At 40.3% G+C, this 27,814-nt stretch overlaps 1 protein-coding gene across 1 annotated transcript in view; it reads left to right on the top strand.

The window, feature by feature from the left end:
- The window catches only part of LOC128744064 (tyrosine-protein phosphatase Lar), a 366,801-nt gene that overhangs the window by 93,909 nt on the left and 245,078 nt on the right, over positions 1-27,814 (top strand). The window contains exon 2 of the mRNA XM_053840822.1: positions 15,054-15,381. Coding sequence (XP_053696797.1) covers positions 15,288-15,381 — 94 coding nt within the window. The 5' untranslated portion in view covers positions 15,054-15,287. The remainder of the gene's footprint in view (positions 1-15,053; positions 15,382-27,814) is intronic.

The following is a 27,814-nucleotide window of genomic DNA, read 5'->3' on the forward strand; positions in this document are numbered from 1 at the left end:
AAAGCTGATTTCATCGGGAGTCGAAGTGAGCTCGTTTGTCATACTTCTTTACGAACAGCCAACGACGCCGTAAACCACAGAACCACATCTGCACACCAAGAAGGTAATAATTGCACATGTAAGGTACACCGGAGCAAGTGGGACCTAAAAAATGCATAGTTTGGGTTTATTCCACTGTGTTTTCTATACCTATGATTATTTCAAAATTCTTTCAGCAGAGAAACTCTTCAGTGGTATCACTTCGATGAATTAATTACGAAAAAGGCCTATCAATTTACATGAAATGAATCTGGAGGAGAATTTTCAAAATTATGGCTATAGGACCCACTTGCCCCATTTACCGGGGCAAGTGGGACCTATATTCAAATTTGATTAAAAAGCATAAAATAATAGTAAATTGTGTAAGTTAATATACAGCAATGTTCAAGCACTGCAAGAAGCAATCAAAAACAATATTTGTACGAAGGGTTCATTCAAAAATAGCGTAACAAAATCAGATCACAACGGGCGACTTTATAATTTATATAAAACACAGATCGTGAGCAATTACGCTGTAAAGCATTATTGTAATGAAATGTAGTTGAACATGTCGTTGCATCCAATTCTTGCGAGACGTAATTTAGAATTAACCATTGTTTAATAGCTCGAAAATACGATTATGATCTGTTTGTTCTACCATGCCCAATTCGGTAGAGCTACTCATAAGAGATAGTTACGCTATAATAACCACAACACTTTATTGTTTCAATTCCAGTTGCAGATTTGCTTAATTATATCAAATTTGCCTTTCCAAATTCAATTAACATCGTTCAGGTGTAACCAAAACCTGACCAAACTGTTTGTTCCCTCATAAGCTGTGCTAATGGGCTTCTTTTTTGGGGCTCCTTGGTTTAGTCCTTTCGGTTTTATTTTAAAGCTTTACTGGTACAAATTTTATGTAATTGAACTGAAAATGTTCGGTAGTTCATCTAAAAAATGTATTAAGACAGGAAGTTTTGTGCTGCAACACTTTATTTTTAATAGGTCCCACTTGCCCCGGGTGCTTTGAAGTGCCGACCTTATTTCGACCCATTTTTTTAATGCCGTTTATTAAATTAGACAACTAGTTTTCGGGCGTAATTTGTTAATACACTCATTATGTTTACCTACTGTTAGAAAAACATGTATTTTTACGTAAAGCCTGTGGCCAAAATATCATTTATAGAAAGTTGCGTCAAACTTACAACGCTAATTGAAAATAACGCTCAAATTTAAAGTTTAATTTTGATGTTTGGAATGCCTGTTATCAATAATCTATAATTTTAATACATGCATTTGAGTTGTTTGTATCTTTCATTTCTAGAAAGGTTCGGTTGGAAAAATGAGGTTGAAGAGAGTTATGAGCTCCGTTCCCACTTACCCCGTATTACCACTTGCCCCGGGGTACCTTATATTTTCTCTTCATACAATCATCGCATACCGTTTTCGTCGATAACGATGCCAGACAACAACCGTGCATCAAAAGGGTCTTGATGCAAGACAGCTACGAATGTGCTCTCGTAGAAAATACGAACCATTCGTAATAACAACATTTGCGGTAGGCAATAAGCCTACGAAAGCTTTTAAATGGTATGAAAATATTTGTATCAGCTACGAATATAGTTTTACGAATGTTTTTTCAAAAAACATACGAAATTATATTCTCAGTGTACGCACAGTTGGAGCGTGAATATGACCAATGCCCAAAGCATAACATTAAGGTCGGGTATTTCATTGTCCTAGTCGGCCCCGACGAACAATACAAGTCGGTGATTAGAGGGTTCAGCGTGCACCAGTTGACCAACGAAACGGACCTAAAACTTGTTAACTTAGCCTTTTCCAAGAACGAGTAAAATGCACCCAAAAGTCTCCGTTGTGAGCGTAAAATTCGTTACCGACGTTATCCTCAGTTAAATTTTGCGCGTCTGAAGCAGCCTGACGTCACCGAAACTGCATCAAAACATCCGAATTGTTATATCCCGTCACTCACGTTTTCAGTTAACACTTCAGGTGCACATAAATTCTAATAGTACAATCGATACAAATGATCGTATGGAGAGGAAGGCTGCACACGTTTACTTTCAAGACATCAAATTGGTTCAGGTTCACGAGTATCAGATGATTCTTGACCTATCGGGACGGGAAAACTCTGCTACTTTTTTCTGAAACGGAGTTGAACAAAATCGCTGTGTACAAAAATGTCGTCACAAACCTGAAAAGCAAAGATGTGCTTAAGCAAATATGATTGGTTGTTTTTTTAATTTAGACAATTGGTAATAGGTATTACCAATTCGAAGCAAAATTTGTTATTTACTATCTCGTCTTCAGCTCACGAAATGTTCAAAGGTCATACCACGAACCTAGACTGCTATCCAGTCCCATCTAATAATTTGAAAGTTCCCCTAAAAGTGTACATAACTTTACAGTAAACTCGGTAAACTGGTGCTTACCCGACGAAATTGCAGTTGATGCATTTTGATGCAAAGTCATTTTCGTTTATTTTCTATGTCATCAAAGCTCAACCTTTGCCCGCCTGACGACGAACTTTTCACCCCACCCGCTTTAGTCGGGTCGAATCACCTTTACATGGCACCACTCCCGTCCACCGATGTGTGACAATACATAAGCGAACCGACCATCAGTTTCGTTCCAATTTTACGACTGATTGGCACAATCCGCTCCGGTCAACCGGCACAATGTTCCGAAAAGAAAAGCAATTTTTCATCTCAAGCTTTTTGTGTGCAGTTTGCTCACTACGTTATCCTTCCGTGGATGTTACCGGAAGCTCTTCTTTTGCTGCTTGTTCCGCTCCGCCCAGGCGATGAACGCGAAGGGGAAGAATCCACCCGTTGATAATCCCGACACGGGGTTGTTTTTCAACAGATTCAGACTTCGGCTTTGACATACCCACAAGAAAAATGAGCAAATTTTTCAAGGATTACCACCCGTGCAGCAACTAGCATCCTTCTTGTCTATATTTTACTCTCAACGGCAGCAGCCAGTCAGCCGCGGATGCTGTGGTGCGGTGACCACCGCGGCAACCAGCTGTTTCCAATCCTGCACCGCAGTAACCATGGCTGCTGTGTTGCTGCTGCTGCTGCTGGGGCTTGATATGGGCATTGTGCCAAAACGGTTTTCTCAAAACCCCCGGTCTCGCTGTTTTCAGAATATCTCTTTTTATGGTGTTGCTTTTTCGCTTTCATAGCAATGCTCATCGGTCGACCGAGCACAGTGACTAAAGCTTTTTTTTTACACTTCTTATTGCAAGAATACAGTTTCGTGCATATCACGTTGGTGAAAGACAGTATAGAACGTAGTGAGAAAATCTAGAATGATTAGGTGCAGGCGATGGTTTTTATTTCGAGGTGAGTTGAAGAGTGATCACTCTTACAACTGGCGGGAAATGATGGCTTTGAACATTTACAGCTCAAACTGTGAACATAGGATTTTGGAGTAAGTAAAATGTGCCTCAATGCTAGACACTTCCTTCCTTAGTAATCGATCTTTGCTCAGTATTGAAAAACTTTGTTTAAGTTTATAAACCAACAAACACAAATCTTATTTACCGTTGAAATGGTCAAATAAATAAAAATTATCAAAAAAAAAGAAACGTTCCACAAGATCACATCACATCTAAAGTGGAAAACATATGTCGAGCAAGCTATTACTTATTCATTACAGGCAAATACGTTTCACAAACGGACGCCATGATTGATATCTTTTATAAACTAATGTTATTAACCCGACAAGTTAAGATTTCTTGCAAAGCAAACTCGATTTTCTAAACTCAAGTGCGCTCATAAAATCCTTCGCTAAAAATCAAGTCCAGCAGCGGCTGCTCGCTCGGTGGCTAGGAAGAACGCACACGAAAATCCTCGAACAGCCAAGAATTTTATTGAAGCATCGGTGCCTAATTTATAATGCAATTTACTCTCTCCCATTAAGCTGGAATTGGACGGGACATTCAACCTCCGGGGTCCCACATAAGCTTCGTTCTTTGATGCTCTATACCTACGCTGAAAAGAAGACTGTCGGAGTTCATAGCAAGGATAGACTTGAGAAGTTTGTGGTTGCTCGAGACAGGTGAAACGATAAAACTCAAAATGATATCTTTGCATGCATGTAGCTTCAACGTGTAGTACAGTACGGCAGGAGGGTTAGGTTCCACGAGGAAAATAAATTATTTGCTTTACGGTGGAATATGGAAGACGGTCGCCAGCGCCTAGGTGTACCTACTTGTAAACGCCGACCGTCGATGACTCCTGCTGTTCGGAAGGATTTGCGCCTGGTGGGGAGCATTTCCGAACAATAAAGGAGCTTTTGACAATCCTTCCTCCCTCCATCTTCCTCGCTTTAGACTGTAGTTTTGTTTCCCACCGGCGATGTGGTGACTGTGCGGATAATCAGCTATTTACTTCCGTTGTGCCTCATTTGCGGTACAGCCAAACGATACGAATCAGAGATTGGTCGTACATGTTTCTAGCCAGGAAGCGGGCCGCGCTATCAAGGTTGAACACCGGAAGACACTGATTTAAATTTATTTCGACTGTTACCATGCTGGTAGCGGTTTGTTAATTGTGATTACCGTCCGACTTTATATTGGCTTCATTAGCAGGACCTGTACGATTCCATTTCAGTGGTTGATTGCCGCGGGCTGACATAATTTTTTTTGCCAAAAATAAACCTCTGATTGAGCGGTAGCCGGCTGAAACGTTCATGAAAATGAAAATGTTATAGGTGACATGCCAATTGAATGAAATCGGGGAGCCTGTCGATATATTTTACTATTTTTGTTAATAGCAATTATTGCGAAACAAAAAAAATCGTTTATGTACGTAATTATGGTATCGTGTGATTGAATATATCAAGATATTGTTGCGGATCATTTCAATAATTAATGGTATGGTTCGGGGAAAGTTCAACAACGAAACATACTCAAATACATACACCGTAAGCGTGTCCGTTTCTGCGCGCCTCCCATTCCTGTTTAAACTTCTAAATTCTTGCAAATGAACTTGAAATTAAGTGGCTTGCCGTGCTAAGACAAAGCATGTTGAACAAGGTTTCTCCAGTTAACTCGATTGTGGGCTATCGCTCTCCAATTCCTCGGACACCGAGTATTCTCCGCTGAACTCGCACCACCTGGTCTAACCATCTTGCTCGCTGCACTCCTGATCGTCTTGTCCCTACCGGATTTGAGGCGAATACCATCTTTGCAGGGTAGTTGTCCGGCATTCTTTCAACATGCCCTGCCCATCGTATCCGTCCAGCTTTAGCCACCTTTTGGATACTGGATTCGCCAGAAAGCTGTTCGAGTTGATGATTCATCCTCCGTCTTCATACTCCGTTCTCCTGTACGCCGTCGAAGATCGTCCTTATCACTTGTCTTTCGAAAACTCTGAGCACTCGCCCAATCGTTTCTGCTTCGCGCTTTAGTCTGGTGTACTGTTCAGCCACCGCCACAGTTGTTCCACCGATAATATCCATGTCATCGGCAAAGCAGACGAATTAACTAGATTTGTTGACGATCGTGCCCCGCGCGTGTTGATATCCGCTTTCTTTCATAACACCTTGTAGCGCTATGATGAACAGCACCTTGACGAAGCTCTCTGTGTGATTCGAATGAACTTTACAATCCACCCGAGTTCTGAACACAGCACTGTGTAAGTGTGTACCATCCATAGTAGATTGGTCGATGGTATCATATGCGGCTTTGAAGTCAACGAACAAATGGTGCGTGGGAACTCTGTATTCACAGACCTTTTGGAGGATCTGCCGCAGTATCAATATTTGATCCGTTGTAGACCGAACTTTGACGACCTCCGATGCCATCTTTTCCAGCTGATTTATAGTTTTTAGCTGCTTGATGGCCTCCTTAACTTCACCTATCGTTGGAGCTGGCTATCGGTCAGCTCACAATCGTCTGACAGAATACTGCCATTCTTATTCCTACACATTTTTGGCTCGCAGCACAAAGGCTTTGCGGGATCCGTTCAGTTTCTGGTAAAACTTTCGCGTTTCCTAAGAACGATGCACCCTTTCCAACTCTGTATATTCCTACTCTTCCAGGTTTTCTCCTGAAAGATTTGGTTTTGCTGCATCTTCTTCTGTTTGTGTCGTTCCACGTTCTGACGTGCCGCACTGCGCATCTGGGCGCCCGCGCAATTTGTATAGAGTAAGGAGGGGTAAAAGTGCGATGCGGGTAAAAGTGCGATTCAATGATTTATCGGTGCAGATTCCGAGTAAATTTTCTACATTGACATGGATGGGTGTCTACTATGACAGCTTCAATCTAACGTAAACTTTGGTTGCTTACGAAGCATATTTGCTGAGTTATGTGCAAATGTTATTCTAGGGCGATTTTGATGTAAATTTTCGTTATACGGCAAATACGATATCAACAGGAGGATATTACTTGTTGAAAATTTGCAGCTGCGTTTTACATCACTCACATATCTGTTTTGAAAATACGGCGAAAATACTTTACAAAATATATTTCGCTTTTCCGTAATTTAATCTAGCCCCGTCACGCGCCTAGCGGGGTAAAAGTTTGATTCACGGACGGGGCAAAAGTGCGATTCATGGAGCAGGCAAAAATGTATAGCTAATTATATACAGCTTTAGGAACTATATCACAGATACTAGAAATGAAAGATCTGCAGAAAACTGTGTGTTCTACAGATGTTGGCCGAAGAAAAATAATGAGTTTCCGCTGATGAAACAAAAAACAAACGTTTGGAAAAGTTTCGATCTAACGGAGGCTGCAATACACCAGCGCAAAATATAAAAGGTGCAAATTGAGAATATTCCTTACCAAAACATAACGAAGCTTGAATATAATATGGTTTTGTTAGCTACTGCTGGGTTAATTTCAAGGATTCTAGCTTCGAACTTTTGCCCCGCGGTATTCGCACTTTTGCCCCGCTAGTGGGGTAAAAGTGCGAATCTGCACTTGATCAAAAGAAAGAAGAATTTATTTTGCAAAACACTATTACCGCAGATGATTTATAGTTGAATGTGAAGACATTGAGTTACTGCATCACTATAAAATATATTATGTTGTTGTCCTTCTTTATATCTCAAGAAAATTGATGACAACTTCAAACATCGCAGTTATGCCCCGCCCTACTCTATGGATGTGTCGTCTGTGTTTGGGAAGTTGAGCAATCGTAGAGAAAATGTACGGTAAATTTAATTTATGCTTTTCGGTGGTTCTGATAAAATCTCGATTTTTTTCCTAATAGAACTCATCATACCCTACATAGTTGAAGATGTGACTAAACTGGCATGTCTCTTCCACTTTAAGCGCATGTTGGCTGTCCCCCCGCTTCGTCGAAATCGTTGTTTGACAATTGCTCAAAGTTTTTCAATGGGTCGAAACTCCGGACAATTTGGAGTGTTTAGTTCTTTCGGCACGAAATCGACGAAATAGACTTTTTTATGTGGATATTATCACTACGACCAGCATTTTGATCTATTGTGATCTTATCCAGGTGTTGTTCCGCACTTCGTTGTTATTGCAGTATCGCTATAGAGTGGGCGAACTGCTTATTATCCGTGCTTAAAGTGTCGGTGTGTTTTCACCCCTTTTTTTCCTTCTACGCTTCTTATTATTTTTCTACCAATCTAGCTCTAGAGCCAGGAAGTGCGGAGACCAGTTATAATTTGTCCTTGGACAAGAGGCTTTATTTACACCTCGAGCAAGTATCATTCTTATAACCAGCGGCTAAAACCTTCATGGTCGGTAAAGCAGAGTTTAGCACAGAGTGAATGTGTGTATGTATGTGTTCCTTACTACTTGTGCATTACCAGTTTCGTTCCTAGAACCAGGAAGCGGAACAAGCTATAATTTGCCCTTGAACAAGAGGCTTCATTCGCACCTCAAGCAAGTACCACTCTTATAGCTTGCCCTGGCAATAGACTTCCTTGTTTTTTTTTTGTATGGGCTTATCACTTTGACCACAACATTATTGATCTATTGTAATGTTGCCCGGGTGTATGCTGTATTATGCACTGCATTTCTGTGCTTTATCGTTATTGAGTAAACGATAAGCTTATATTTTTTTATGCGTGCTTATGTGTTGAGGGTTTTACCCATGCTTCGATGCATGTCCTACTATACCAAACCTGTTTCGCCTCGTTATAGTTAGCACTGGTGAGTCCTCCTGAGATTCAAAACCATTACCTGATTAGGTCCTCATACCAGTATACTAACCATAAGAAGCGTCTTGGGGATAATGTAGAACTCAGCATGAAGGAAAGGTGATGAGGGGCCAGAGGTAGAGGTAAACCTTTATGTTTACGAATGAATGGTAAAATACGTTTCTTCCAGTATTCTTCTATGTATGTATGATGTTATTGTTGAGGAGGTGATGAAAGGTTTTAAGTGCCGATTCGAATGTTTACTGGCACTGTCTGACCTCTAGGCTTCTCTAGTGAGGATATTCCGCGTGGTTCGGCATCATACCTTCTAGCCATACCCCGGATGGAGATTGGACTTAACGCACCTTAATATGTTCCTCCTCTGCTCTCGGTCCCTAGTTCCGGTTTTCATGAAAGTTCTTCGCCGCTGTTGAACCCTGCAATTGTTTCCTTATAACCCTTCAAAACATTACACGCTGTTGATTTTGGTATTTTTAGCACTTTAATAGACAACTTTGATTCAGACCACCCTGAATTTTCCAAGTGTTTGTGCAAGATTTTTTTTACGTCCGTCAAGTTCCACTCTGCACTGCTTCGCAACGTGGTGGGATATTTTGACAAAACTTTATAACATGTAAACAAATAACCGAACCGAGAATAAATCGGGGATGAATTACTTTTAGTTCTACTATCTCTTAGTAGAACAGAAAAGGAATTCATCTCCGATTTGTACTCATTTTTCGGGAGTTCTACTAAGACGCTTGCTTAAAAATTATTTCATTATTCTGATGTAAAGTTGTGTCAAATGGTTCTGATTCCTAACACAAGAGGCGTGCCGGTGACACACGAAAGGCGTCGAGATTTACTTTTAGTCAGATTTGAAGCGCGATTGATTGATTAAAATCCGCTCTTTTCTTTCGTGCGAACCAATTCACAGACAAATTTCTGGTCGATTGGCTCTTACTTACTTACTTACTTACTCCTCCTAAGACATCCTAAGACAAAGCCTGTTGAACAAAATTTCTCCATGTAACTCGGTTGAGGGCTACCGCTCTCCTGTTCCTCGGACACCGAGTACTCTCCGCCAGATCTCGCTCCACCTGGTCTAACCATCTTGCTCGCTGTGCTACTGGTCGTCTTATTCCTACCGGATTTGAGGCGAACACCATCTTTGCAGGGTAGTTGTCCGGCATTGTGCCCATTATATCCGCCCAGCTTTAGCCACCTTCTGGATACTGGGTTCGCCATAGAGCTTTGTGAGTTTATGGTTCATCTTCCGCCTCCATACTCCATTCTCCTGTACGCCGCCGAAGATCGTTCTTAGCACTCGTCGTTCGAAAACTCCGAGCGCTCAGGTCCTCCTCGAGTATTGGCCATGGTTCATGCCCATAGAGAACACCCGGTCTAATAAGCGTCTTGTAGCGTTAACTTAGTCTGCTCGACCGCAATTGCTTGTGAAACCCATAGTAAGCACGACTTCCGCTGATAATACGCCTCCAAATCTCACAGCTGGTATCATTGTCCGCCGTTACCAGTGAGCCAAGGTAGACAAATTCGTCGACTTCCTCAAGCTCATCGCCGTCGATCAATATACTACTGCCCAAGCGGCGTCGGTCGGCCTCGGTTCCAATGGCCAACATGTACTTTGTTTTAGACGTATTTACCTTCAAACCAATCTTTTCTGCTTCGCGCTTTAGTCTGGTGTACTGTTCAGCCACCACCACAGATATTCTGCCGATAATATCCATGTCATCGGCAAAGCAGACGAATTGACTAGATTTGGTGAATATCGTGCCCCGTGTGTTGATATCCGCTCGGTTCATAACACCTTGTAGCGCTATGTTGAACAGCAGGTATGAAAGACCATCACCTTGACGAAACCCTCTGTGTGATTCGAATGATCTTGTCAATCCACCCGAGATCCGAACACAGCACTGTGTACCATCCATCGTAGATTTAATCAGTTTGATGAGCTTCCTGGGGAAGCTGTTCTCGTCCATGGTTTTCCATAGCTCTTTCCGGTCGATGGTATCATATGCGGCTTTGAAGTCAAAGAACAAATGATACGTGGGAACTCTGTATTCACGGCCCTTTTGGAGGATTTGCCGCAGTGTAAATATTTGATCCGTTGTAGACCAACCTTCGACGAAGCCGGCTTGATAAGTTCCCACAAATCTGTTCGCAATTGGTGATAGTCGGCGGAAAATGATTTAGGACAGCACTTTATAGGCGGCATTGAGAACACTGGTCGATTGATACGTGAATCTTGACTACAGTTTCTTCGTTGAGCGTCTTAGTAGAATCTGAAAATAAATAAAAAAAGATGATTCTGTTTTTTTTTTTCGTTCAAATTCTACCGATTATTTTATTAATCTAACAGGTACGCATTTCGGCTAGGACTTTTAGGCTTCAAAAGCATCTATTTCGAACTGTTCCTTGTTAATCCATCAACAAATGAAGGAGTTTTGACCGTTTAAAACCTGACCACTTTTCCACTTGTAGATTTAGCTTTTGAGATTTCTCAATGAGAATGTCATGCAACTCCCAAGCACCATTCAATTGGTTCTTTGAGCAATTTTACTGGTTAGGCCAATTACGAAGTGCAACCATGTGCAGCTGTGGGCAGTCTACCTAAGCTAAACTAAGCTTTAGTTTTAGATTTCGAGATTTCTTTAGTCTGTTCTGAATCTGTTTTGTCGACTGTAAAATTGGATGTATTGATGTATATTGGTCGTCAGTCTATTAAAATTAGTACAGATTTTGTAATCTTTCCAACGTTTCGACTCCATATGTTGATTTTTCCTCGGAGATTAAATACCTGAAAAAGACTAACAATATAGAGTCCAAACGCTGGAAAAATAAAAACTAAAAAATATAAAGTAGAACCGATCAAAAAGGTATCAGAAAAACCTGATTTAATCCACCTAGTGGTGAAAGGAACCTTTGTTATACCGTCTTACTTGCGATTTGAGATTGAAATCGACACGTTTGGTTTACATAAAATTTTTGTTAATTCAATAAGTTTAAAAAATTTGAAACAAATAGAAACACTTATAAATTTTGATAGTTTCTTTTCTCATGAAATTGCTGAGTAAGTTGTTACTAATGAGGGTAAGTGCAAGTAAAAGTAAGTTGTAAGATGAAATATTATTCTTTAACATATACATTGCGTAGTAAAGGTCTAGTTAATAGGTTTTTGAACTATGCATAATTTCCTGTAACGCCATTCTATTTGATTTACAACAATAAAGTTTTCTTGAATAAATTTCATCAATTTTTATGAACCTTCGGTTACTCACGTTGTTGTATTTTGTACACCATATGTATGTTTTTGAATGCCATATTGTTATATAGTTACAAATCGTATATTACGTATATACTAACGTATATTCTTCAATAAATTTGTTATGAGCAAAATGTCAGAATTATTCAATGCATTATTACTTTAAATTGTTAGGAAAATAGATTAGCATAAACCGACATCACAGAAACGAAGCAAGTAGCATGTGAGGTGTACCGCAGTTGGCCCCAACTGGAATTTTCTTTCGTTTCTTCATATGGAAAAATGGTGTCTGTGTGCAGTAAAACTACCAGCAAATGTAAAATGTTTAAAATGTATCCGTCTGTTGGTAGTCGAGTGATTCGGGGTCAAAATTAGGGTATTTTTTATAATCAAAATTCTACAGTTCGTAAACAAGGAAACATAGAGGTATACTATGTTCAGCAAAGTTGTGTATTTTTATTATTTATACAACTTTGTAATACATGAAAAAGTCATACAACAATTACAAAAAGAGCTAAAATAGAAAAACTGATTTTTCAAATTCATATACAATAAATAAGATCTCTTCGTTGAAGAGATAGAAGGTTACTGTCTTCAGCAAAATTTCTTGTAATAATATGCTCTAAAACATTGCAGAACACATCAATGTGTTATATTGAAACTGAAGGAAAATAATTTTTTTATTTCACTTTTAGGGGGATTAATCAAAAATCAAATTCTACCAGACGATAGAGTTTTCAATTTCAAGAAACTCTAAACTTAAAACCAAGTTTTCCCAGTCAAAACTCTAGCGCGCACGTTTTCTTTGGTTTTGGGCTATTGTGCGCACGAGTAACTGTGTTATAAAAGTTGGCGCGAGTGTTCGAGGGTTAATATCTTTTGACCGGTAAAATCAATTCTTATGAAATTTTGCATATATATTCGTAGTGTAAAAACCTCTCGTTTGATATTAAAATAATTGAAATTAGGTTATTTTTCTTGGTTAAAATCATTATAAATTATTGTTAATTTTGGTGTGGTGTATTGAATTACTCATAACTTTCAAATTAACCATCCAATCAAAAAACCATTCAATAGTGATTTATCCGGCTATATTACCTGCCAAATGAAACTAATAGCACGTAAATCGGTTTGGCCATCTCTGAGAAACAGGCGATCATTTGAACCTTGTCAAAACTGGTTTTTTAAGCATAACTTTTAAAACACTTGTTTGTTTTCAATAAAAATTGGCGTGAAGTTTAGCAATAGTAAGAGCTATTATTTGGTACTAAGATCGATGAAATCGGTTATGTGGTTCCGGAGAAAACCGTGTCACGTAATTTTCACATTTTTGCTTATAACTGTTAAACTAAATGTCAGACCACGAAACCTTTTAATAGTGATATACAAGGTAAAAACATATACAAGGTAAAGGTTCAGCCATCTCCGAGAAATAGGCAATTCAAAATTGAAGCGCACACACATACACACATACACATACACATACACACACACACACACACACACACACACACACACACACACACACACACACACAGACATTGCTCATTCGTCGAACCTGATCGATTGGTATATGTGACACGGCCCTCCGGGTCTCAGATCGACTTCGTGTTTTTCGACCAATTCCTAAACCTTTGTTATATTGTATAACAAAGGTAAAAAGGGAAAATGGGCCTATTCTGTTGCAACCTTTTCGAAATTTCTAATTTTCGAATGTAAAGCAAACTAATAGAAATAAAATAAGTACTAATAATATATCCCTGGCCGATGGGCGATCCATAGAAAACAATTCTGCATAAAAACTATATAGTTTAATTTATTAACAAACTTTTCGCTCGACTATTTCGAAAGTTTGAAACTGTTCGACGTTCGAATCAGGGCCACCGGTGGTATCACAGCGACAGCAGAGCTGTAATCCTTAAAAATAAATACTGCCAGCAGTAAAAAAAACCCACGGGGGGTACACTTTTGACGTCCGAAACGCGGACGACTGCGACTAGTTGGAGACGGTTATGGAAATTCCCTGCTAGAAACGAAACTACCGAACTTACTTTTCCAATAAAAAGATGTTATCATCTGTCGGTGTAGCAGAAAAAAAAGCTTTAATAAAACCCGCTTGACTGAGCATAACGTAAAGTATTTCATTACCCAAAACGTTTTAGGTGGGGGGTAACTTTGGCAAGCGAACGATCGAAACTTTTTCATGCCACGTGCAAAGGATAACGCAAAGTGAAATACATACATAATTCAATGCAGCCGTCGCACTACTGGCTACACCTGAGCTGGAATCAAGCAGCCAGCAAACCAAAAAAGCAAAAGTGAATCCAATACTATAATGAAGAGAAGAAAATTAATGAATCGAAAATTATGAAATCCAATAATAATAAATTGTGTGAAACAGCCTGGCGTAAAGAATCTATTTCAGTGAATTTATTTGCTCGCAGGAAGCCCAGTTGTTTGAAAGGAAACGGATAGAGTAGAGTGAAGGATAAAAATCCTTCGTCAAAGTGGCTCGCTGGCGAAAAGAATGTGGTGTGAGGTGAAATCGACGGTGAAATACGAAGAAGACGTACGATGGGTTCTGCTAAGTCCGTCTACCACCACTAGCAACAGCAGCAGCAGCAGGAGTAGCAGAAATGATCCACACCGGCTAGTGTCCGACGGCTAAGTCACGGTAGTGTTCGGAATTTCCAGCCTTCGAGCCGGTGAAAATATGAGTGGTAATGTTCTTCTCGGCATAAGTAGCAGTGCAGTGTTCCGGGAAAAGTGCTACTCGCGCCTACAACACAAAACGATACAGCCATCCGGCTATGCGTTAATGATCGTTATGGGCTAGGGAGCTGGCAAGTAGGTTTTGCTAGCTTTGCTCGTACTTAATTGAGTGTAAATGCAAACTGTGGAATTAAACTAGTAGGAAAATTGGAGCAAATAATTGCCGCTGCCTTGTAGCGGTAGTAATACCTAGTGAGAAAAGAAAACGGCGGTTAGTGACTTGAGCAGAAAAGTGCGAAAAAATTATTCTACGGCGCAAAAGTGTGCTTGTGGGATGAGGTCATACAGTAATAAAACCGGTTATGTATAAAATAACTCCCACCGATTATGAAGTGAAAATTGCATGTTTTGAAGAAAGGAAAAACTGTTTCTGCGATATCTCCACTACAGGATTTCGTTCGACATTCGAAGAGTTCGCGCAGGAAGGCACTATTCGCAGTTGCATTTTCTTGCCACCATCGTTTTATCCGAAACTCAATTTTGCTTTACTCAAAAACGGCGATCTTCCATTTTTATACGATTACCGATATAAAGTCAATTTCACACAGGCCAATACTGTCAGTAAATCGCTATCTCTCAAAAAGCCAATAAAATAACAGTCCAATATGTCACAGCGGTGACATTTGACAAAGGTAACACTATAATTTAATCAAACATTTTTCTTTTTCTTTTCTCCACATTTTATGATGATATGATGCAAATTCAATTCCCCCAAAATTAAAATCGTATAAATTCTGTGAATTTCTTTCTCTCCAACGGACAAAAAACACCAATCTTCCACTCCTGACACCGACACCGACACGTACACATGCTACAACACTTGTTGACCGTTTTTTAGAGTTCTCAAAAAGCAGCCTAAGCAGAGAAAGAGACCAAACAAAGTGTCAGCGTGACAACAGGCTGTGAACACAAAACACCACAAAAAGGGAAAAACAAATCGAAAACCCATAAATACAGAACCACAATCCGACACACAGCAAACCACCACTAGCAGAGCACATACACACACACCGACAGAGTCCAGGCACGCGAGGTGTGCAATAAAATAATTAGCACGCGGGGGAATTGAGTCATGGGGCTGCAGGCGGCCTCTGGTGCCGCGTTACTGACAGCCTTCGCTAGCGTCCTGCTCCTGGTATGGATTCCGCCGTATGCACTGGCGTCACGTGAGTACTTCCCTATGTAGATATGATTGTAGCTCTCGGTACCGTACCGTACTGGTACTCCAACATCAACTGCCACCCACATCTGCCCGGCAGCGAGCCAATGTATTATCATCGAGAATGCCGTGGGGGGAAAGGTTTCTCTAGCACCAAATGCCCCGAGCGGTGGAGGAGGGTTGTTGGTCCTGGCGGTGTAGTAATAAAGTGAAAACATAGGCCCCATCAAGCGAAAGGATGCTAATAAGTATCTATTTCTGTTTTTCGGTGCTCATTGGGGCCGCTAATAGTCTGAATAGGGCGGTTCGTGTACTGAACGAACGCAATTAGCACTGTATGTATAAACGATTTGTATTGATTTGATGTGAGCGATTTTTTCCTCCCTTTGGTTGTACTAATTAAGAGACGGCCTGCGTCTGGATCTTTCGTAGTTCTGCTTTCAAAACAAAAGTCATTAAATTTGAATTTTTTTTAACTAGAATTTACGACATCAAGTTATACTGATAAGTTAAAAGTAATTTACAATTTTCATAGTTCATTTTTGAGCATATAATAAAATAGTACTTAACACAGTACTAAGGATTGTTGAACTAATTTAATTTCACCGCAATGTCATATTTAGTCTTACTGACTTTAAACTTTGCTGATTTGTTCGACAATTTTGTCAGTTAAAAAAGAATAATTCATTAAGTTGTGAAGACGTCCATGTTTCCTTCAGTTTTATTTTTTATTACCTTGCGTGTCAAGAAACCTTACATTTCTGATAGTAGATAGATAAAGTAGAGTGAAAATTCAATATTATTTCAAGCCTAAAAAGTTAAAGTCAAATGGAAGGCACCTAACATTGGATACTATAAATTCTAGCGTGTTCTGTTGGTTGTTTGATTTATTTTACAGACACACTGAGGTAAATAGAACGCTAGTTTTTGAGTATAACTCATTTCTTGAAGAGTTACTGGGTTAAAATACACAAAACGTTACATTTCATCTCCTATATTTCAATACAAGATAGCAGTTTTGAACCACATCTAATACAATACAATACAATAAATAGAGGAAGTGGGTTATCACGCACTTCACTGTCTCCCCACTTCGTCGTTGTTTGATAATTCACCACAATTTCCCAATGTGTCGATGCTCCGGACAATTCGGAGGGTTTATCTCTTTGGATACAAAATCGACATTATTAGTTGCATGCTATTCTAGTACCACTTTAGCAGAATCAGACCAAAATATAACGTTACCTTTATGTTTACGAAGAAATGGCAAAATCCATTTCTTCAAGTCTTCTTCCATGCATAGGGTAAGATTGTCCAGAACGCACCGGGGAAGGGGAGGAGGGGGGAGAATGGCCCATGCTATTAATTGCTTAAAAAGGCGGAAACTATTTGGTAAAATTATGAATGCGCATTTGATTTTGATGTAAAACAAGCTAATTCATAATTGTGTAGAATGTAAAAGCATCAAACATAGTCACATCCAATAAAATCAAGCGATTATCTCATTCCACATGTAAGAAATCACGGTTTTCTCCTAAGTTTTTACCACTAGTCGGTATGCAAATTTCATAATAAATACAGTCTATCTAATTGATATACTGTCATACTCGATGATTCATCACAAAAACGGCATTAACTATGCATATTTTTCACATATATTGCAAAAAACTTCAAAATACAAAACAGGGGTAGAATGCATCACAGCGGGATCGAACAGTTATAAAATATTTCTAATTTGCAGTACATCTTTTGTTTCGGATTATTTATTAAAAATGTAGCAATATTATGTATTGTATAGGACTTAGAATTCGCCTTAAACCTAATTGTACATTGTTTAACGTACAATATTTCATCACACATCAGTTGGAGAAAAGTAGATGATTAAATTTTATTGCCAATTATGTTGAGAACCTATTGTATCCCAGCAAACAAGCGTATGTAACAAACGCTATAACGAACGCTTTCGCCATTGCGGCAGCCTAGTTTTAGGTGTTTATACAACACGTGATTGAATGTAAATTTTGTGGTTGCGTTTAACGCCTAGCTGGGCAAACTTGGTGCGTTTTGTCCACGGGCTTTGGCGTTCTGCCTCACATAATGATTTTGACTCTTGTCAAACATCGTCAAAAATAACAAAAAATACTGGTTTTTGTTAGGAAATTTCACCAGGAGTTAGTGTAAAAAAGATCCCAAGTCTTCTAGAAGTTGAAAAACGTGGAACAAACACGCCATTGCTCTGCAAAATGATGTTTTGTTTAAGCGGTACATTCTGCACCACCTTACCCTATATAGGTCACACATTGTTGAGGAAGTGATGAAAGGCTCAATCTTCACTTTACAGATTCCGTGCCAGATCATGGCCATCTTTGCGAATTTATCAGCCAACTCGAACTTATACTTGCCTGGCACATCATCACATCCAAAGGAAATGTAAAATTTTTAAACAGAAAGTTGTTTAAAATTTATTTCCACGTAGGTTTCGTCGTCCAATAAAATACATTCATTGAATGTCGTCAAAACTTGCTCATACAAACGCCTAGCACGCTTCTTGGCACCAAAATGCTGCTTCAAGTGCCGATTCGGATGTTTGCTGGTACTGTTAGACCTAGAACCTTCTCGAGCGAAGATATCCCGCTTGATTTGATAGTTGGCATCATACCTTCTAGGAAATAGGAATCTAAGGAAATGCCTAGATTAGACTTAACGAACCTCAATATCTTTTTCCTCAGCTCTCGGTCCCTACTTTCGCTTTGCTTGAAATTTCGCCGCCTTTCCACACTTAGGTTCTATAACCCTTCCGAGCACTACACAACAGTGTAGTGGTATTTTTAACACCATTTTTAAGACCACTTTGGATCTTCCAGGTGTTTGTGCAAGACTTTTTTACGTCGTGTGAGTTCCATTTTGTACTGCTCCGCAACGTGGTGGAATATTTTGACAAACATTGAAGTAGTTGTTCGCCATAAGCATGTAAACAAAGTTATGTCAAATGGTTCCATTTCCTACCATAAGAAGCGTGCTGGTGAGGCACGAGGGGCGTCCAGGTTTACTTTTAGTCAGACCTTATGCTGCTCGAACAGCGAATGTAATTGTAATTGATAACAATTTAGTATTTATATTTATTTATTTATTATTATTTTGCGTGGTAAATGACCAACTGGTTGAAACCACATTAAACAACAATAAAAAAAAAATTATTTTATGCAATTGTCGCTTCGTTTTATGATGTGATCGAATCAACATGTTTCTCACTCGGTCGTTGACTGCCTCTCTCCAATTTCTTGGACACCGTCAGGCTTGCCATTTCCTCACTCATTGTGACAAAAGTACAACTTTTTTCATTCAACACAATGAGCAGAACTGCTGCCCCAAATGAGAAATACATCCACGCAATGAGAAACAGACCAAAAATAAAGAGAAATATAAACAAACTTTAAATTCTTATTGTACGATAAACGAGAAACTTTCGAAATCGCTCGTACTGCAGCAGGCAACGGGAATTACATTGTTGCCATATCTACCATCCACCATCGTCATATGCAACATTTTTTGCATTGTTGCCGCTGCGAGAAGTCTAAGTTTTTTTTGTACCATATCATGGGCAGCCAAAAAGTGTATTGAGCAACAAAGCTCAGTTTTTTCCTCAATGAGAAGAACAATGAGCAGGTTACTGAGCAATCGCGATCAGTAAAAAAGAAAAAGTTCAAACAAAACGGAGCAACATAAATCGCGACTGAGTAAAGTGTGAATTTTTCTCTTCTCTTTTTTTATTCTGAGGAGGAATCATCCCTGGACACCGTGTTCTTGCCGCTAGATCTCGCACCATCCTGGTTAACTCTCTTTTTTATGCGTAGTCTCACTCATTCCGCGAGACTGTACAATCTCCAATTGAAGCTGTTCCTAGCGTGGGCTGGGTTCCCTCTCTGACCAGTACAGTTAACCATGAGAGTGACCTTTTTCAAGAGGCTGTCACGTCAAGAGGCTCCATGTCACTCAGCATGAAGGAAGGGTAAGGGAGGGGGGGTCTGAGAATACCTCTATGCCTAAGTCACTTGACTTATAATGGCGTTGATCATACTAAGGGTCGAACCCAGGACCATTCGCTCGTTCACTCGGACCATTCGATTCAGACTCTGGTACCTTGCGGCTAGGAAATCCCCCACTCAAACTATCTTTCCCGCTGTGTCCCTGATCATCTTGAACCTACCGGACTTGAAGCAAACACCATCTTCCTTCGCAGGGTAATAATTCTGTATTCCTGCAACATCCCATATCCAACTGGATTCACTGTAGATCTACGTAAGTCCATGATTCATCCTCCGCTTCTGTACTCCATTTCCTTGTACGCAACTTAAGATCGTTCTTAGCACTCGTCTCTCGATAACTTCAAGCACCTGCACCCGTCCTTCTCGCACATTGTCTACGTTTTATGCCCGTAAAGCACATCCGGCCCAAAGAGCGTCTTGTTACATCCGTACGACTCCAATTGATTGTGAAGCCCATAGTAAACTAGACTTCCGCTGATAACGCGTCTTCAAATCTCATGCCTAGTGTCTTTGTACGACGTCATCAGTGACCCAAATTATACAAGTTTATTAGTGTTTCGGACGTTTGAATTTTAAACCTAATTTTATCTGCTTCAAGCTTTAGTCTAGTGTACTGTTCAGCCACCGTTGCAGATTTTCTGCCGACAATATCCTTGTAATTGTTGAAGCAAAGCAATTGACTAAGAAGATCGTGCCCCGCGTGTTGAAATGCATAGGGCCCATAACACACGGTTGCGCTAATTTGAGGAGGGACATGACAAACCATTACCTTTACAAAACTCCTCCGGGATTCGAGTGAACTCGATATTCCACCTGAAATTAATACACAGCACTACGTACCATCCACCGCAGCCTTTATCAGTCTGATCAGCTTTCCAGTAAAACCGTTCACGTACATGATTTTCCATTCTCTTCGCGGTCTATGGTATCATATGCTGCATTGAAATCGTTGAACAGATGGTGTGTCGAGGCTTTATGTTGGAGGATCTGCTGAAGCGTAAAAATTAAGTTCGTCCATGATCTTACAATAAGCCAATGAAGACCAGTGGTTGGCTCTTCTAAGCCAATCTTAATATGAATTTCCGCTCCGATGTCATCCTTCACAGTCGATTTATTGTTCTTTAGCTTCAGATTGATGGCTTCAGATTTCATCGTTGGGGCTGTCATCTTTTTCCCGCCGCCATGGTTCTATACTTCGGCATCATTCAGATGTTTTTCGAAGTGCTGCTTCCACCGTTTGGTCACCTTACAATCATTTGTTAAGACTACATTTTTAGTCCCGACGCCATTCGGCTCGCGACATAAAACTTCTGTGGGGTTTGTTGAGTTACTGATAGAACTGTCGGGCTTCCTAAGAACGATGGGTGGGGTATCTGCCCATGACAGCAGTCCCGGCCATCCGGCCCTTGTCCGTCACACAGTTACCATTACCCCAAGATACACGGTAGGGTTCTGCGATAATGGCAATATCGCACTTCAACTTGACTGCCGATTGCCAGAGCAACTGCTGCGTCATGTCGCAGTGATTGTGGTTAATCTGTGCAATCTCCACTCTATTTAAGGCCGCTTAAAGACTGGACACTTTGGTCCCCCCGTAGTATGCGTGTTGTCGACTTCCACTATACAAAGCAGGCATCTGGGTAGTTTCATGCACCCTTTCGCAAAGTGACCTTCTTCACCACATTGCCTGCACAGCTTGGACCGATAAGGGGCTTTGCACTTGCCCTTCCGATGGTCGGAACCCATGCACTTGAAGCAGTGCTCTACGCGCTGTTTGGCCGTGAGTGCGCTCATCATATGCATCATCATATGCCTTTCGCAACTTGATGTCTGAGGGCGTCCCAGAGCATTTTGCAAGTCAACTGCTGTAGTAAACCCATCGATGTTTTCAACTCAACGAGAGAGCACTGCGACAGGTCCTTGACCTGGCTTGCCTCTCTCAGGAAATTTTCGAGTTCTGCGCCGTCGGGTTTTTCTTGAGCTCGAAGAGCATTTCACCCGTTTGATTACGGCGGGTCTTCACTACGTTGGTCCCAACCCAAGTAACAATTTGGGTTTTATTACACTCTTATGATGGCATTTAAGACCAAAATTGGTCTTGAAGACCACCATAAGAGTACAATAAAACTCACATTGCAGCTGGAGAAGCTCTTGTAGTGTGGGGTCCGCTCTCATCTAGCGAAGGAGGTCCGCAGATGACAGCTTGCTTGCCAATTTGACCACGATCACGTCGCCCTTATAGGCCTTCTTCGGCTTTGGCTTTACAGCCGCGGCCTCTTTTGGTTTCGTGGATATCAATGAAGTGTCGACAAGTCTAAGAAGTTTCAACAGTCAATCGAAATGTGATCGATCCGTGTTTCTAACTAATAAGCTGCCGTCCATGGGTATCTCCCAAGTAACAATTCTAAGACCCCTCGGTTTTATTAGAATTTTAAAAAGGTTTTATTGTGGCATAAATAACAGCACACCAGACGAACCGTTGCTTTCTAAGAGATGGCACTTTTCTATTGGTAGTAAAACCAAAATTTCCCACTTATCTATGCTTGCTTATCTAAAAATAATCAATAATCACATATTATTTATGGTACAGTTACTCTGTTATGCTTACTTTTCATAACTTCTGCCTAATTTTGATAAAAACAAACTTTTCCTATACCTCTCCATTGCTTCTTACTACCATTCTTTTGTGAGCCCGAGAAGGTGATTTTGATACCGTGCGAGAGCGGAGAACTGAATATTTTTGCGACATTTCAATTACAATAAATTAAATTTCGGAACATGGACGTGATAAACAAAAACGATGTTTACCAACTATTTGTTAATTCAGGTGGCAAACGTTTAGCGATAAACACAAAAGAAACTGAGATGGACGAGAGAGTGCTGTTGCCACGCTGAGTAAATTTATTGGCGCGCAAATTTGGGTTGTTTCCAATATGTACCAATATGTAACGCATATTGTACCAAGTAACGACATGTTGTATTCAGCAGCGAAACATTGATGGTTTTAAGCATATTCTCACGAATGGCGCATGATGAGACACTAACGCCAGCTTCTGTTTTGTTATCAGAAATTAAAGGCGATATCCTATTACCTCTATTACCTATGGCATCACCCAATACCAAAATGATATGAGTAAAAACATACTTATAGCTATGAAACCATAATAAAACTGTTAAAAAGCAAATTTATTGTAGTGACTTATAATAGCACAATACAACTGGTTGGCTACGCAATATCATTTAGAATCTTACTCTTAGTGGGATGTAGCAATGAAATGTCGTATCAATACAAAATAAATCTTATTGCAGTTGATTGCTAAACCGCAATAAATTTGTTAATTTTATAGTGCTATTAATGTGGTAACACCTTGTCTAAATATATTTATTACTGTTTTTATGAACAACACCGAAAACATTTTTTTATGCGAGCCCATATTGCCATGGCCTAGTATTTTTTAGCCCTAAAAAAATTCATCAAAGCAAAGTGTGAGTTCTAGAAAGAAAGTTATTATCAATCGGGTTTCATGTCACATGAAGCAACTGGTGTGCGCCAATGTTGCGAATCGAGCGAGAAGTCAACGATGCCTACTCACACGCGAAAAAGTATGAGAAGCATAGCATTCAACGCTTACACCGCTCACGCAGGCGTAAAAAAGCCGCCGTTGCTGTGTGTAAACATTCTGCTACCCACACACTCGCACACGCACCTCCTCACATCGTCTTCTTGCATAGCTTATTCGCGAGTCAAATAACTCCTGAGCAATCAGCTGCCGGTAAGGCTAGTGGAGCACTGGGATAAAAATTTTGCATTACTTTTTCTTCTTCATCTTCGCCCTCGATTCTACTCACGGGCGGGAGTGCGACCCCTCGCGTGTAATCGGTATCAGCAGGTCGGGCTGCAACGACGAACGAAAGCGACGACTATAGCTATTACCTAAACACACACTCGCAAAAACTCGTTGCAGTCCATGAATAAATAAGAGCGGGAGTCCGAAAGAGATGCTTATGCCTGCGTGTTCGTTAGAATGAGTACGCGAGTGTGAGAAAATTAGACCACACGAGTGTGGGCTTCGCAACACAGTTATGCATGGTATAATTTACCAACTGCTAAAATTTGTATTTTTATCGGATATTTTATTATGGTCGCTGTGTAAACCCATTCGATTAGAATGATCTGACTGTAAATTTTTGACTGTTTTGAACGACTATATATTGACCGAATCCGAAATGACGAGCATCTTGTTTGACTCCTGCCCTCCGTTTCTGTACAGTCACCACGTCCACTTTGTTTGCAGCAAATTCACCCGATAGATGCAGTAGATGCAGCAAACCCTCGATGCAATGAAAATATCGATTTTCAATCGAACTTCAACCGTTTCATATGCTTGAAAACGTCTACCACTTCTCCTCTTCCGGTTGCTTCATAAAACTCCTGTCCATCAAGCTGTTTGAAGTCTGCCTTGATGTACATAAATTTTGTTATTTATTCCCACGAAATCAAACTTCGTCATCTTCTAGTTTTCGATTTCTCGGCCTAACACATAATGATAAAAGTGGTATCTTAAATGCTTACGAAAACCAGTTTTCGAATTTTTACCCTTGTGCTGCTGCTGCTCTGAGCGGAACTCAGAGCTCTGCACACCTCAATTTTGCTCCTTTAGCCAAACAACCATTAATCGCCGGAAGCACTCTACGGTAGTGCATAATTTAGAAATTTAAATCATATTGATTCCCAAGGCAAAAGTTCTTGACCGAGCAACGAACTTTAGTTATATTTTAGAGCAACAACTTGTATCATAAATTAGGACAAACTCAGAGTGGATGTAAATTCTCAACTTTCATACCACTCGAGTACGATATATTGGCTGTGGTTGTTCCCGAATTCGTACCGGAAAGCAGACTAATACCGCGATAAACATTGGATACCTCCATCGGACTAATAAAGTGCTATCCAAAATCCTCATGACGACTCAATTGTTTTATTTACAACGAGTCTTTACCCGAAGTGAAACCTCCTTCAACCCGGCAGCAGCAACGGACTAGCAATCAAAAAGTTATGAATCATTATTTATGATTTTCTGTGTAACGCTACCGTGCTGCATATGTGTCCTTCTTCTGCTCGATTTAGCCCGGCCAAGCTAGCAAACAGCTCTACGGGGTACTTGTCCTGTACCACCTGTGCACGTGTGGCTCGAGGACACCACGCGTCCGTTTGTTAAGTCACAATTGAATTCTACTCGTTTTTCCAACAGTAACTGTACCCGGGCAACTCTAGCTGACCTTACTTTGTTTTTTTCCTCGTTTCCTACACAGTAGAATGACCATCATTTTAGCTTGGAAATAAAATTTGGACAACTTATTTTTAACGAAATAGTTGAAAAATTATCTCACCGTTTTTTTGTTTTCATGATAATTGAATTACGCTCATCCCTCTTCATCAAGGCAAACTCATTTGCTAGCCCGTGACTGAAAGCCACATTACCAACTGTGGTCACTCTACCTCCGAAGCCCAAACTTTTTTCTACGACCCTCGTTAAGTTTCGCCCAGATTTCTTTGCTTCCAAGTTTTCGAGAGGCGCTTTTCTCGACCCTCTTACCCGGGCTCTCTTGATCATACACGGTGGTCACAACGGTAGAAAAGGCAAAAAAAGCACGCTTGCCATTTCGAGCCCACTGCCAGGCTGCCAGGCAAACCGCTGTTTGGCAGAATGTTGGCGGTGCGCACAGTGGCGGCATTCCACAAATAGCACAGGACATAAATCGTCCGCATATGAGTTATGCCAGTGGAGTGAATTAGAAATACACCCTCCATGCTTCTGGTCCGAGTTCCGCCCGGTCCGCGCACCGCACAGCAGGATGTGTGGATGTTTTGGAAGAAACGGCTACCCATTGCTGAAAAAACACGTTTCAAGGAGGAAGGAAATTTTTAAACAACAACGAAATCATGAATATGCGAGTACTTGTGCCGGGCGGGAAAGTGTGTGCTTGTGCATGGATTGGTTCAGCTACGTACACTACGTATGACCCGGAGGAATTTTCCATCACAACTGTTTTTAAGGACCTCCGTATCCATCCACATGCGACCGATTGCACGTCGTCCCGGGATTTAAGTTGAAAATATGAGCGGAACAGTACGGCAAATGCAGAAATTGCGGAAATTTGACGTCAATTAAGGGCTTTATGATTATGAGTTTGCCGTTGTTTTCCATGCTTTTTGATTTATAGTGTAGAGGTGCTGGACCATCACTGACGGTCGAGAGTGTGTGTATATGTGTATGTGAGTATATATGTGCCCAACAACGACAAAACACAGGCTGTGACCGGTCGTTACATGTTAACGAGAATTTGTGGCACCAGTGGCAGTTGAGCGTAATTTGAACAATCGTTGAAGTGGCTGCCTTAAGAATTGCTGCCGGCCTTACGTATGTGAGTTCGGTTTCTCCGGCCCGTCGGGTCCGTGCAAGTGCATGTGAAATGAGTAATTGGCTTGCGGAACTAGCCCGGAACCGAACGTGGACTGTAATCTTAGACGAAGGACAACTTGAATGATACGATGTGGGGCTTAATTTGTCGGATTTATGGATTTCATGAGTCCACTTATCTCACTCCAGATTGGGACCGGAGGAGTTTTATTGCATACGGCAGCCATCAATAATACTAAGTTATGCCTGCGAACATTTGAAGCATTTGCGGTGTGAACCAATGCGAACGCAATTGCTTGGTCGTATGATCTTTTATGTGGTATGAAACGTTTCACAAGAATTTCTTACGGTAAAAATGCTCGAAACCACTTAATTTATCCATAAAACCATGGTTACGGTAGCATTCAATGGAATTTGCTCATTACTTACTCGTTGAATCGTTTTACTGAACCTATAAAGTGGATCATATTCTGGAAAAGCCTATTAGTTCCTTGACACTATTTGTGACGCATTTATAATTAACTCACTTAAGGCCATATATTTTATAAAATGTTGGGTCACTTGAGGGGGGAGGATACTGAAAAAAACAATGATATTTTGTATTTGCGTAAATTAAGCGTTTTACTTGATTTGATTTAATAAAAAAAGATAGCTTACATCCCACAATTTTTTTTACCCTTCCATTTTTCAAGTCAATTTCGAACGGGTAAGGTGACAAAAACTTTAAGAATAATTTGCAATGGCCAAAAAGAAAACTAAATGTTTCAAGAAAGCAGAAAACAGTTTGCCTTGGATGTAACCCCATGCATGGAAGTCGATAGGATGCAAAGCAGGTGAAGAGACAGGCCACTCTTTCGAAGAAATAAAATCCTGAAAATTATTGTGCTTTGCTGCAATTTTACGAGTTCAACGCAAATTCATATTTGAACATTAATTATGCTGTACTCAACAATACATTGAAGTAATGCTTACCAAACAAAGGGTGTACACCTTTTGTCAAATTGGAGGTAAACAGAGACGTCAAATTGAAAAATTTCAAATGTGTGTGTGAGACGCAGAAAAAATCAATAATGGTGGTAATAATTTTCGCGTGGGGACTCTAAGAAGGAATATCCGCAATATCCTCACACCAAACCTGTGTAGCTTTCGCCTGGTGAGCCGGTGCAGAATCTTGTTGGAAGCAGTATCGTTGGTGTTTTTTGACTATGGGCAAGTGGTTCTTCAAAACATTATCGATGTAATATTTAGTGTTTATTTTAACACCTGCTTCAATGAACAGCAATGGAACCTTAAAATTTTTGGAGAAACATCCACATACCATCACCCTGGGAACATTTTGGACCATTTGAACAGCCGGTTTGTCCCAAAGAATATCAGAAAGGTATGCTGCATATACGTATGCATATATACTCGGGTATGGTGCATTGTGGTGATCCTATAGCAGGAAAATTTTTTCACCCTAAAACAGAATTTCACAATCACCTTGCCGCTTAAGTAGCTGCCAACGTCTCTTGACTCTTGCAAGCTTACAACGTCCAGAATGATCTGGTTTCCATCGAATTCGCTCTCTTACGGTTCCTTTACAGTGCGTTTATGGCCAGGTTTAGTGAGTATTTTCTAGGAACCGATTTGCTCAATGGTATAAAAGAAAAATGTTCAAAAACAGACTTATCACAAGCTTCCTTTTTGCGTCCAAGATTACCACGACTCTTAAACGAATGAAAGTTTAAAACAAACTTTCAAGTTATATTGACATTTGAATACACTCTAAACGGAAAATATGCAGACACATATGTGATTGACCCATTAAATTAAACACGTCCAAAAAACGCTGACAATTATTACTACTCGCCCTGTACAAGTACTTTTGAGTGGTTAAATACTAAGAAAATATCATTCACGTGTAAAGTAAAAAGAAATGGGTTCTAAGTGCGAACCCTAAGGAATCCCAGAGGTTCCTTGATTCAGAGAG

Source organism: Sabethes cyaneus, chromosome 3 (assembly GCF_943734655.1).
Source record: "Sabethes cyaneus chromosome 3, idSabCyanKW18_F2, whole genome shotgun sequence".
In the NCBI taxonomy this organism is placed as follows: Eukaryota; Metazoa; Arthropoda; class Insecta; order Diptera; family Culicidae; genus Sabethes; species Sabethes cyaneus.